This window comes from Betta splendens, chromosome 8 (genome assembly GCF_900634795.4).
Source record: "Betta splendens chromosome 8, fBetSpl5.4, whole genome shotgun sequence".
Lineage (NCBI taxonomy): Eukaryota > Metazoa > Chordata > Actinopteri > Anabantiformes > Osphronemidae > Betta > Betta splendens.
Genome location: NC_040888.2, coordinates 14687513 through 14701005, shown reverse-complemented (window position 1 = coordinate 14701005; position 13493 = coordinate 14687513). Strand labels below are relative to the sequence as shown.

Here is a 13493-nt window from a genome sequence, read left to right as displayed (position 1 = left end):
GTACACTTTCGCGGGTTGTGTTTTGAACAGCCGGTTTATTCGTCTGGCTTCGTTGTCTCTGGTGTATCTCTTTAGGCGGCTGGCCAAGGCTTGTAGCCTTTACTTGGCAGTTTCGAGTGCTTCAGGTATGGTCATCTGGCTGTACCTCTTGGGCATCAGTCTTTTCATTGCACCTCTCTGGGCCTCTGTCATTTGGCTCACTTCCCTCCGAGCTGCCTTGATTTTTTTTGAGACTTTCTGATGGTACTTCACTTAGCCGTTGTAGTGGGGTTCGGGGTTGCCTGTTCAATCTCGCCATGATCTTATCTTTCAGGTCAGTCGCTGCCTCGCTCAGCGTATCTGTGCTTATTGGGGCTTTGTACCCAATTTCCGGTTGGGGAAATGGTGAAACCTCCCCTCTGACCTGGCGTCCTGGCTCCCCCTTGCCGTAGCATTTGTGTTGTATCTCGTCAATCTCAAGTCGTGATAGCACATGCAAGTCCCATGCATATATATATATATAAAATTTTTTTTTTGACTGACTAATATTTTGATATATGACATTATACATACTATATACATATAGTATATAGTATGTATGTATACATTATACATACTATATATATATATATATATATATATATATATATATATATATATATATATATATATATATACACACATCAGATGTTTAGACTTGATGTACGTCAGGGCACAAGAGATTAGTTGTTTGTGTAAGAATGTTCAGTGTTGTACCTAACCAGCACATGACGAGTGTGTTGGATAAGAAACAGCACAAGGCAAAATTTTTCCATTACAGACTCAAGCATTCGTTGTGTTTTTTCTGGACCAAGTGTGTTTGTTCAGGCCACAAGCAAAGACTTACTGTACCCTCACCCTGGCCTGTGTGTGCATATGGTGTAGTATTCTCAGCTGTTGAAGCTGTTTATTTCCATGAGCCTTTTCGCTCGTGGCCATTATTTGTCAGCGATCTTGTTAGTATTCCCTCCGGTGCTTTTTGTTTACAGAGTGTTGTGTTTTCATTAGTTTGACATTCCAGGGTATCCTATATACTATAATTATGGGACGTCTCTGGCAGATGCTGGTCTATGGGAGAATTACCAGACTTTTATTTCTCTGCAAGTTCTTGGAAAACTCCCAAAGACAAAATGCCAGTCTATGAAAGGAGCAGGTCTTTTTTTCACCTGTGACACTTTAAGAATGGGGTTGATGTATGCATTCAGTGCTCATGGTCTGAGGTCAAAAAAAACCTTTCCATGAAGTAGAAGGAAACGAAAAGGGCAAAAGGTTTTATTATGATATGTTATGTTAAAACAAATGTTAGCAGTGTCTCCATAACATTTTAAACCAGGAATAAGTAGCAGTTGGCAGCCATCACAACATGAGGTTGCTTTTTAGTCTCCTCAGTCTTTTCTACAGTACAGTACATGCATATTATCAAACACAAGGAAAGGATGTAGGAAATGTTTCACTAACCAGGTAGTGGCAAATATATGATAGAGATATGCCCTCTAATTGTTCTAATTAGAGTAAGGCTTAGAGGGGTCTTTCTTATCTTATCTTAAACAAAGACAGAATAAAAAAATAGATTATACCAAACCCTTGAAACATGTGAAATACATGTTGTAGATACAACAGCTAAAGTAAACAAGCAGTGACAAATATGGAATGAACTAGTCCCTGAAACAGTAATGTATTGTAATGCAGTGTTTGCCATTTCTGTGTGCCAAAATTGTATTCTTATCAACTGCTAAATAATCTGCTTTTAGAGGCAAAAAAGAGGCAAAAGCTAGGCCCCATGTTAAGAATAAGAATAAGAATAAGAATGCCTTTATTAGTCCCACAGCGGGGAATTCCCATCAGCAGACAGGTTACCCGGCACTAGTCCGACAGTGGAAGCAATTGCAGTACAAACAATAAAAAACACACGCACATACAGTGGCACACAGTACAAGTGGAAACCTTGCTGGAATTTTTTCTTGGGTTCATCAGGACAGATAGATAAGGTCGGAGAGCAGACAGTGAGACTGTAAGGTGGGGTGGGAGGGGGTGTGTCTGCATCAGTGTAGTGAAGTGTTGTTTATAGAAGTATGACCGAGGCCGACCAAAATGTTTACAGGTCAGTCCAACAGTTGTCCTTGAAGGGAGTCACAACAGGGGAAGAGGATAGATAGAGGCACAGCTGGTGAGCTAGATTGGACCCGGGAAGGGAGGGGTGAGGGAGAAGGGACAGAGTAATACACAGCCAATTCTAATACATTTAACAATCCATGACTAATTTGTCTAGATCAATACTCCAATCGGTCAGAACTCAGGGCTTCTTCGCCTCTTGTGGGACCATGGGTCACCCGTGACATCTCCTCAAGCCTGTCAGACAAGGCTGTCACCACATTCACCAAGTGTTCAGTCTGTCTGCAGATGTTATCCCTCAGTCCCTTGTCTTCCTCCGTACGGGCTGAGATCTTATTAGTCAGTCCTGAAATCCGGGCATCCGAACGAGCTGAGATGTTACTGATCAGTCCCTCAATCCGGGTCATCCTCTGATGCAAATCATCCGAACGAGCTGAGATGTTGCATTTTCTGACAACTTTTTTTTGTCCAATCAAGGGAGTCCAGAGGTCATTGGCATTTCTACAGCAAATGTAAAGAAACAGATTTTTCTCTCCCTTCTTTGGTTTTTCTCTAGAGTACTGTAAGCAGCGGAGCAGTCATCAACCAGGGCATATATATATATATATATATATATATATATATATATATATATATATATATATATATATATATATATATATATATATATATATATATATATATATATATAGTATTTTAGATTTAGTACTTGGACCTTTCAGTTGAAAAAAGCATTGTTTTAGCCGCCATCTGTTTGGCTGCTTTTATTCTGAAAGGTATAGACCGGAAGTGTTTCTGACACTCCGTTCCACGCAGTGTTGCTGCATACAGTTACCGGTGGAGATCAAGGTGGACAGGTAAATAAACGATGTTATAGCTGGTTTAGAGAAGGACATGCGCTGAAACACAACAGCAAACACAAAGCTAACACGGCGGAGAATTAAATTATTTGACTCAAAAAGTGAAGTTAGTCGACTGAAGACAGTGTGAAAGGTAATGCTAAGCTAATGCCTGTAGAGGAGGTTTGACATGCCAGAGAAAACAACTCGTGTGAAGATAATTGTTTTTGGTGCCAAGAAGCCATAATGTCTGAGCATATAGTAGCAGGTTCCCATTACAGTACGGCATTTGATGCTTCGTTAATATTAAAAATATGTCGGTCATATTTAGTATTTCCATACTAAATGATCAGATAATTTTTTAGTAGCCATGGCAACGGACTCCTCACTCCTCAACTCTGAGCTGGAGCAACAGCACCAAGAGGAGCTCTACCAACAGCTGCTGCAGGTATATCTGCTTAAATGGAAAGTGAAACCAAGATTAATTCCTCCATCACACATGCACTGAACTGTTTCTGTATCAGGAGGACATAAAGGGAGGACTGTTGTATTCTGGGGTTGTCACTGGGTGCGTTGTGGCATAAGTATGCCATTGAAACTTGGCTGTTTTGTTCACAATGAGGTTGCTTAATCTTTATGATATCTTTATGCATTGTTTTTCATATCAGTGTACACGGTTTTAAACATTCACATTATCAACAAAAGTGTACAGTAGCCCCAATTACTGTAATACTTTGAAATGGATTTAGGACTTGGTAGCTTGCTGTAGAACTCACTTGTCTAAAGTTCTGACTTACTGTTATCTGGATTACAGTGCATGTGTAAAAAGACCTTAGAAATACTAATCACATGAACAGATTTCAATGTAGCCAAAGGGAGAGTGGGTTATAGACTATACAGTTGCCAAGCTGACTCAGCAATGTTACCTGCACAGAATTAGCCTTCAGCGTTTGGGTTCCTGGCTAACAGTTTCCTGTAAGAATCGTTATTCTAGTGGGGCTTGTCTGTGTAGAGCAGAAAGGGTTTCTATTGAGCTGCGAAATAAAAAAATATGTGTGCAGACATTTTTTATAAAGAGATATACTGACACAGTCTGGAGTTTGAGCCATAACATTTGTATAAAGCCAAATTGGGTCTCTCTAGTTCAGGAAAATAAAATATTTAAAGCTGAAATTCTAAATTCCAACAAATGTATCACAGATTTTACATTACATTTTGTGGTTTTCTCATCCCAAACTGTTTCTTAAAGCAATCAGTTAATCTGCAGAGGTAGTTAGTTGGTAAAATAAGATAAGACTTTATTAATCCCACGATGGGGAAATTCTTTTGTATTACAGCAGTTTGTAAAGCTATTGTGCATATTCACGGCATGGCATAGGACATATCTATGTGTGGCAGATGGATGGTTGATGAGGTTATTGCACATCTTCACTTACTCAGTGTAAAATCAGAGATATTGCACATTAATATTTTGATGATTTTGATGAATATTTTGAATTACACGACAACAACGAATGAGTACACCATGTAGGTACATGTTGTGTCTCACTGCAGTGTTATGTTGTAGAGTTTAATGGTTGTGGGGAGCAATGACCTGCAGCAGCTCCTTCCTGCACTGTGGGTGTAGCACTGAAGGAGTGTGCTGAAGGAGCTGCTCAAAGCCTCTACAGTGGTGCAGGGGGTGGAGGGGTTCTTCATCCTTCTGTCTACCACCTCCTCCATGGACTGAAGCAGCTTGTTGAGTCTCTTCCTGTCTCTGCCTGTACTATCTCCCGCCCAGCACACAACTCCATATAGGATTTGCCAGAAAGCCAATAGCATCAGAGGCTAATACAAATTCTTCTTCATGCAGTAGACAAAATTGCAGACTAGACTATAAAAATTCTTTTATTCTAAAAAATTGCTCTTCGTCATGCATTACAGCCTTGCATTTAGGACCTCTTTACTCCACAAAACTTGAATGCTCAATGAGCTCTTTTGTTTGCCATGTGCCTGGCCATTTAAAAAAAACTTCTATTTGTCTCCCATTCTTTTACACAGAGTAAAGTAGTTCTCATGTTAGTTTTTATTGCAGAGACAGCAAAAAATGTCAAAACAAATAAAAGTGTATCAAGTGGAATTCTAAAAGAAGCATTGTGTGCTATGATGGAATTTAACATAAAATAAATGTATTTATTGTAAAATCAGAGATATTGCACATTAATATTTTGATGATTTTGATGAATATTTTGAATTACACGACAACAACGATGTATTGTATTGTATTTATGTATTTAAATTGTTGTTTGCAATTGTTGTATTGCTTCATTTGGGGGGGGGGTTATTATTGTACATTTGTCATGTTATGTCATGTGATTTTCTGCCCTTTTCTTGATTGTCTGGTTTGTAAATCTCTTCTTTATCATCTTCATTTAAGACAATGGGAAAGATCCACAGCGCAATTCCAGACACCAAAGTAATACGACCACAACCTGGCAAGTATCTAAAAATATAACTTATATCAAACTATACAAGTTATATCAAACTATAACCAAATACTGTCATCGTGTTCCTTCTTACTTCCCAGGCATGTGTGTAAAAACAGTCTCTGAACCAGACAAACAGAAGGTCTTTGTAAACATTTGCCAGTCCAACTCAGTCCCACCTCCACCAGACCTTTCAAGAGAGGACCTTGAAGAGCTGCTCCAATCGGAAGATCCCAGTGGCTACAGAGTTCCCATGAGCCTTGGCGAACCACACACAGAAGTAGACAACAGTATGTAACTAAACCATTGAGTTCCTTCAAATTGTCAAAACCCACAAAGGTATTTATTGACGCTGTTAGTTAAGGTCTGGAGAGACAGTGGATCTCTATTCTTTAGAGTAGACAGTAGTTGTGTGCACTAATGATCCCTTTACCTAAACACAAATGGTTCATGTATTTTGCTTTAGGTTTCAAAATAGATAAATATTGTGACAATGATACATTGTTTTTAGATGTACAGTATGTACACATTTAGTATTTTGAGGAATCGTTGAAAGAACTCTTACTGTAACTTGTGGCTTCTCTGTTTTCTTTACAGATGTGCTGGTATCTGCTAGATTCTATGGGCAGACTCCATCAGCTTTATCACATAATGTCAAATGAAAACATTTCCCTACCAAGAAAGACTAAAATTCTGTTTTGTACAGGCCAATGCAACTTTTCTTGTGAAGTATCATTTTATTTGTTAGACACACATCAATTATGTCTTTCTTGCCCTTTGTGTGTTTTAGGCTCTCAGGGTTGCACAGCTTACGATGTCGTGATCAACCAAGAGTTCTTTCAGAAGTGCCAGGTTACTTGTATTGTTTAATTGTGTATACTTAATATGCAGTGTTTGCCACTCTCTTATTTTAAAGTCAGATTATCAGGATTGTAAATACTTATTGAGTGACGACTGATTTGCCAGATCATGTGACAAAGCTGAAACCATGACTTAGAACCATTCGTTTCCTCTATGACCTACATGTATACAAACTAAATCATCTCAGTGAAACTAATCATATACAAAATCCAAACCACACAAGAAACCAAACAAGAACTGATTATTTCTTTAACAGTGACATATTATTTTTTATTTTTTTTCATTTTGGTTTTAACATGAAGCACAGCTCGTGTTGAAAGTGCTGTTTTATAGGAGAACAGGGGCAATGAGCAATTTCAGGTCAAGACTATTCCAATTTGTTCCAATTTGTGTTTGTTAGTAAAAGCTACAGCTACAAAATTAGGTCAAGAAGTACAGTGGCAGTTTTTATGATTTCACCTTTTAAACCACCACAATAGTTTTATTTGAAGTGGAATACAATCAAGTACAGTGTTAAAAGGTGTTTGAATTTATTTTATAACTCACCATGTGAATACTTCTGGACCTGTGTGACTTAAGTAGGTAGAGCTTAGGTACAGTGTAACTAGCAAGTAATTAAATTATGTAACAGCTTTTTATATATTTATTTTCTGTAGGAGGAACTCTTGTTTCAGCAGTTTGTTATTCTGGTGTCATTTGAAGGTTTGGAGAACAAATACAAGCTAGAGCTAAGTAGGGGTAAGTGTGTTTGTACAGTTTGTGTGTTTATATAACCCTGTTTACACAATGGCAGCAATTGTCAAGTTTCTCTCTTGTGTTTGCACAGACTGGAAGGTGTTGAAGAACAGAAAGTTTTTGGGTTCTGTTAGTGAGCAAAACATCCGAACAAAGAGCAAACCAGTGATCCAAGAGTTGCAGCCTCAGTACGTCTCTGAAGGAGGACCGCATATTTGTTTTAGGATCTGATAGAGATTAGTAGTTATCAATAAAACTAATCTAAAATTTTCTGTTGACGATTGATAAACACATAATTGATTTTCCAGTGAGTTTATATTTATTAGGTTGATAATTATAAGATACTAATATTGTTCACTTCCTGTCATTCCAGGGAGAGCTCCACTGCCTCAGCCAAAAGGTAAATAACATCTCTATCTGTTGTAAGTTGTGTATTTTTTTTAACTTTGTTTTTTGTGTCATTCTTCTCCACATCTTTCCTACACCCTTTATTCCCCCTCTGCCTCCAGGCCAGAGTTCCTTTTACTTGTGGAACCTTCTTCTGGCAATCCTGAATACCTTATTGCAGAAATAAAGCTGCCTGGGGTGGTAAGACATGTGTTTCTTCCGACATTGGCCAAAAAATGGTGCATGTAAAACATTGAATAACTGTTTGTCTCTCATGCAGCTGTCATCTCGCTCTCTGGTTCTGGATGTTGGAGAGGACCACCTGATTTTAACAGCTCGGCCCTCGCTCTTCCATCTCGACACCTTTCATGCCTTCCTCATCAATCAGGAGAACAGTGTGGCACAGTTCAACAAGAGCACTCAGGTACACAGCATGAGCATGAAATATGTTGTGTATGTTTCGTGTATACTATATTTTTGTTTCTGTTTTTTCGCAGATCCTAACAGTCATTATGCCTATAGTGTCTTCATGAATGTGAAAAAGAAATCTGTAGTACGTTTTTTCTTAAAATAGTAATAAAAATGTTTTTAATAAAATTTTGAAACATCTGCTGCTCTCTTTGATGACAACTTTAACAGCACACAACAGATCTTTCAGCATGTTAAAACACCTGCTGAAGGTAAATATTTTTATTTGTCGAGTTATTTTTACAAACAGAGACCCAAAAGAAAACTGGATTTGCTGTAGTTAGTGTTTTGTACAGAATCAAGTACTGTTGAGGCACAAGTGGACGAGGTTGTTCTATGGAGAAGGTTCAGTGCAGTAAATTACAAAATCATGCATGTAGGTAGAGAATAACCAAGCATATCCTGCTTTATAAATATAAACCTGTATTATATCATGTCATTACCCCATGGGCAGCTGTTTCTTCTGCATTTGTGCCACCTGGAAGTGTTAAAGCAGTCAGTTATCAAAACATTCCACATTAAAGTCAACGTGAAAACCAGTGGTTTGAGTTACAGTATCTCCTCGGGCCCACCGGGAACTGAGGCAGACAAAAGGTCTGGGCAAGCATAGACAGTAGCAGAGTTATAATCCAACAGTCCTGGGGAGGTGGAAAGAACCTCCCATAGCCCTTTAGCCACCGCCACCAGATTTCTCCTTGAGTGTCGGCAGGGTTGAGCAGGTGCCACAATAAACACTGAGGCCCGACTTGGAGCTGATGCTGTGGCAGACAGTGGAACAGCAGCAGAAGCAGCGGAGTAGCCGAGGCCGGGTGTGGGACCTGGACAGGATGTGGAGCATGTGGTGGCAAACGTGGGGCCGATGTGAACTGGAAAGCAGGTGGCGAAGTGTGGCTTGGTAAGGGCGTGGAGGTGATGCTGTAGCAGCAAGAAGTCGAGTCGATGTAAACTGAAACAGATTCAGAGACTACACTTGAGACTTGGCTGGAGATGGGTCCCGACGCAAGGTTGCAGCAGAGCAGTGGGGCAAGAAACAGTCTGTGGAGCTGCTGCGGCAGAACGAGGAGCAATCTGTGAAGCAGGCCGAAGAGCAGGATATGATGCGGACTGTGGTGCGTTGGTAACTGGCAATACATCCGACTGTTCTAACAGAGGCGAGTTCCACCCTAAATGCCACCAAGTCAACCATGAAGTTAACAAAGCCCTCAATGCCAAAAAAACATGGAGATCAACTGATAATGTCATTGGCCTGCTCTAATATGGACAGTCTGTAATGGGGATCACCAGTCTTTGAGGCCATGGAGAGGAGTGAGGTGAACTCCTCCAAAACCGTGGCTCTGATGGGGTTTGTGGCTGACTGGGTGGGTTTAGTTAACCGAAAAACACTCCTAATAACACAATGTATAACCTGATCAGAACTTATCAGCCCATTCGTACGGGCCAGTAGGTGCCTGCTCTACCTACTCGCTAACCGCTAGCAGCTAGCTAAGTTGTTACTTTCTACAGCTTCGGAAGTTATTGTGGTTAGGGTTAGGGCTGGATAACGGTTGGGGGGTTCAGGTTACTGTTAGCTAACACAATACAGCTAGCTACTTTCTAAGTTATGCTCGCTAATAAATCAAAATCAAAAACTTCGATTCTCCTGTCTGGACTACAACCGCACCCCTACTGACTCTGCTGGTTAAATCATCTACCTTACGGATCGATGAAGGCGACCTCCTGCATCTATTCACCGCTGCCAGCACGTAGGTGGGCACCTACCGGCTCATACGTATGGGCTGATAATGGCATGAACAAACGCTGAGGTAGGATAAACACGCATGGAGAAGACTTAAACAAAATGCTAACGCAAAATAGCTGAGCACATGAGGAATCAATGCACGGCTTCCAGGCTTGGCAACGCGTGACTAACATGAACCTGGCATGACATGGCCACAAGTAACAAATCAAAACTACAGTCCAAAAACCCTGAGCGCGAGGAAATGCGAAGCATGGACTGACAATGACCCAGTGAGCAGTGAGTAAAGGGTTTGGAGTGTACAGTATGTGAAGGGAGGCAGCAGGAAAGGTCCAGGTGTACTATAAGTAAATGTCCAGACTGCAGGGAGTACTGAAGGAGAGAGAGGGAGCGGGCTTGGTCCAAAGGCGTGGTGTGTTGAACGAGAAAGTGCAGGGTCAGGACCAGCCCAGGATCCTGACATACGGCACAGTCTGTACTTCTTTCTGAATCGAGTTGACAAAAGTTAAGTTCATTTCAAATAACTATTTTAAAGGTCCATGCACATGCAAAATTCACTTTTTGGACATTCTGGTACGTTTATTTGACTCCCTGGGACATATTAAGACACTCCTGGTGTATTAGAAGTATGCCCCCTACTTATTTCACATTTTTGAGAGTTTATCCAATCCGGTTCAAGAACCATCGTTTCAAATTTGGCGGACTGGATAGTCTGCATTTGCGCTGACCAATCACAGAACCAGCCCCCCCCCCCAGGTAAACCTGGACCCCTAAATGTACCTGAAACATTTCGTTTCAGTCCCTCCAGTCACAGACAAAAGAAGAAGTCACTCACTGCGCAGCCTACCATAGGAGGTGGCGCTAATGCACTTTTCAGTTGGTTGCCACCCGACATTTAAAAGACAAAAAGAAGAAGTCAGTCAGGTTGAAGAAGCGCCCACTTGCTGCTTCCCCAAACGTAAGTACATGCTTGATACTTATTTGATGTGTGTACTCCAGAAGTTTCTCTGTTTATAATGTAGCTTCCCTCCTGTGTAAGGAATGCTTATTGTTAGAACCGTTGCGTTGCCACGCAATTTGGATGAGTCCAAGCCTCTCCAGCATTTGTCTGGTTCGAATCGTGTGATATATGGTACTGAGGTCATTCACTCAGCTCACATTATAGCGGCTAGCGTTAGCGGCTAGCGCTAGTAAGTTGTGAGAGTCAGCTGTGTTTCTAATTACTACCGAGCCTGTCGTGTGTATGTTGTAGCCCGAGTAGACCCATGAATTTGGGTTATGGCAGGTTCTATCTAAGTCAACATGTATGTTGTTGCTTATCTAGTCAGCTACTTTAGCTGTAAACGTGACATGCTTTTTTATACAGGCTGACGCATGCCAGCTACCGAAACGCGAGGGGGTTGCTTCTCAAACTGACACGCGGCTACCTTGTAGAAGAGTAGAAGAGTGCTCACTTCAGAAGCAAAGGTATGTACATTTAACAGCAGTATAATCATTTGTTGGCCAATATGCAGTTTTATTTGACAGAGATTTTGCATTTCACATTTCAGTAGTTGTGGTATTCATAATCTGATCTATATTATTGTCTATGTATTTACTCTGTATGCAGTTGGTCAAGTTATTTTGATATTTTAGTCTGTTGACAGGTAATTTGTAACTCTAGTGTTATCGTGCAGATTATGTGGAAAATGTGATGAAGACCATCTTCAATAAAGTCCTGCTGGACCCAGGTCGTTATATGGAGGACCTTGTGAACATCCCTGTCCCACCAGCCCTCTGAGCAGAATTTGAGCAACCTGACAGAAAGGAGGTCATTAATGTCATGCTAAGATTTAACAAACCAGCACTATAAAAGCTAAGTTGAAAACGTGTTTGCTCCAAACAACATTTAAACTGATCTACCTCTATTTATTGTTTAGATCTGTAAAGGTTGTGAGATACATAGGAAATACTGGTCATTTCATTAATCTGCTATTCTATTCTTTATACCTTCTAGAGTGGTGTCAAGGAAAACAGCTGCATCCTCCATCTGTACAGCAGCTGCACTGCTTCCGATGTCTTCCAACACGTGAAGACAAAAAAGATCCTCACATCTCCCCAGCCAACTGCCCATGACTGTACTTGTTCCACTCCAGAAACTATGCTTTCAACATAACTATGAATCCTACCCGTTCATTTTGTGGTCTGCAAATTGAACTGTGACGGTAACTTATCCAGCATTATAGTGCTGGTGCATTGGTTAAAAATAAAGTTGGCTTTGACTATTGCTGTTTCACTGAACTATTTTTGTATGTATATACCTAATGAGGAAAAACAGACAAATGTTTTATAATATTTCAGCTTTAATTGAGGTATTGCCAAAAAAAACAATAATTTAGGTATTTCACAGGTGGTCTAAGTCCAACATAGGTGCCTTGTCCCTCAGGAAACACTGCCCTGATCCAGACCAGGGAAGGTGGGATGACTTGGACTCTTCGCCCTAGAAGTCCGCAGCACCAGCTGACAAGACCTCTAGGCTAGATACCTGCAACAACTTGAGACACATAGTACTGAAAAAAACAATAACTACATTTCTATTAGTTAAATATTAGCACTTGATATATCATACACCTTACTAAAAGCAATTAAAAAAATATTAGGTCAATATATATTTAAAACAAAACTATGTTTGTAAACCAGAGTTCCCAGGTACATTATGATTAATCTGTAAATAGTAAAATGTTCTAAAGTTTTTCATGAATTTCTGAGATACTGATTTATTCCATGCATGTGTAATTGTCTGATATACTGTATATTAAATGTGTTTTGTAATGAATACACATTCAATCATACTGGCTCCAGTCCTGGATCATCAACCCTACATAACAGTAGGTTTGGCAACTAGTTCAGGCGTCTTGAGGTAAAATTTATCGAAATGCTAATTTATTAATAAAAGTAATAAACACATGCAATATCTTGAAAGCAATAGTTGCTGTCACACCATGCCTCTGTAGGCATTTACTGTTCCTACATTGGCACTAAATTACAGACAAATATGGCAAAATATAAGCTGCAGCTGAAGATCCCATTATAGAAAAATTATTTTCACACAGCAGCAGAACGAGAAATAAAAAAACATGTAAAAATGAGTTTATATTAGTCTATCAAGCTATGCTCCCAAACAAGCTGTAGTCGTGTTATGAATATTCTGTTTTAATTCAGGCTGCTAATTTGCAACCATTAGTATTAGTGTTAGCAGCTAATCAAGTTGCGTATTATATAAATCAAATTAAATTAAACGTGAATCTGCCAGTTAGACGTACCTTGCGCCAGTCGAAGTGTAACCACTGCAACAGCCTCCCATTCGACTTCAGAGTCAGATTTTGGATCAAACGTATGGTTGAACTCCACTACGAGGACGAGGTAGCCAGTGTCACTGTTACAGTGGATTCAGTGACCGTGACGTTGGATTCCCACGGCTATGCGCTTCCTCAAAGGGGTGTGGCGATCAGTTTAGCTTCCGACGCACGCAGAGCGTTGTGGACGAGAGCTTAAAACACACACTTTCAGACGGGCCGTGTGGGCGATCTACAGCGCTTTTTGGCATGAAAAGTTACAGACACCTTACTGAGACATCAAGGTCCAATTCTTTAGCAATGTGGAGCGTGAAAAAAGCGTGTGCATGTTTTTTTAATTTTTATAAATGGTTGACCGTGGATGTAGAGTTAAGTCAATGGATGACTCATTTGAAGTTAGTGTTGAAAGTGTTGAAGTGATGAAAACGAAGGTGCGGCATCTGAAAAATTTACCTAAAACTGTTTTTGTTATCACACTCACAGGAACGGTGTGGTAGGGTCTGTGGTATGTCAGCAAGGGAACAGACCTGATGCGGGG

At 40.2% G+C, this 13493-nt stretch overlaps 1 protein-coding gene and 1 long non-coding RNA gene across 5 annotated transcripts; one reads left to right on the top strand and one right to left on the bottom strand.

Moving 5' to 3' along the window:
• The first annotated feature begins 2896 nt into the window (after positions 1-2896).
• pih1d1 (PIH1 domain containing 1) lies at positions 2897-8026 on the top strand. 4 transcript variants are annotated; one of them, XM_029159596.1, is made up of 11 exons: positions 2897-2987; positions 3335-3417; positions 5386-5443; positions 5536-5724; positions 6225-6286; positions 6952-7033; positions 7122-7218; positions 7404-7430; positions 7540-7618; positions 7698-7841; positions 7915-8026. In XM_029159596.1, exons 2-11 carry the CDS (start codon positions 3340-3342, stop codon positions 7948-7950), a joined length of 852 nt encoding a protein of 283 aa, XP_029015429.1. In that variant the 5' UTR covers positions 2897-2987; positions 3335-3339; the 3' UTR covers positions 7951-8026. The 4 variants fall into 4 exon arrangements, with proteins under 4 accessions (XP_029015429.1, XP_029015430.1, XP_029015428.1 ...); XM_029159597.3 differs by having other exon boundaries at positions 2921-2987; positions 3338-3417; XM_029159595.3 differs by lacking the exon at positions 2897-2987 and having other exon boundaries at positions 2994-3417.
• Positions 8027-11944: 3918 nt separating this feature from the next.
• On the bottom strand, positions 11945-13290 carry LOC129604511 (uncharacterized). The gene is made up of 2 exons (XR_008695438.1): positions 12923-13290; positions 11945-12153 (listed from the first exon to the last, which is right to left on the bottom strand). It is a non-coding gene; the product is annotated as an uncharacterized LOC129604511 (long non-coding RNA).
• Between the last annotated feature and the right edge of the window lie 203 nt (positions 13291-13493).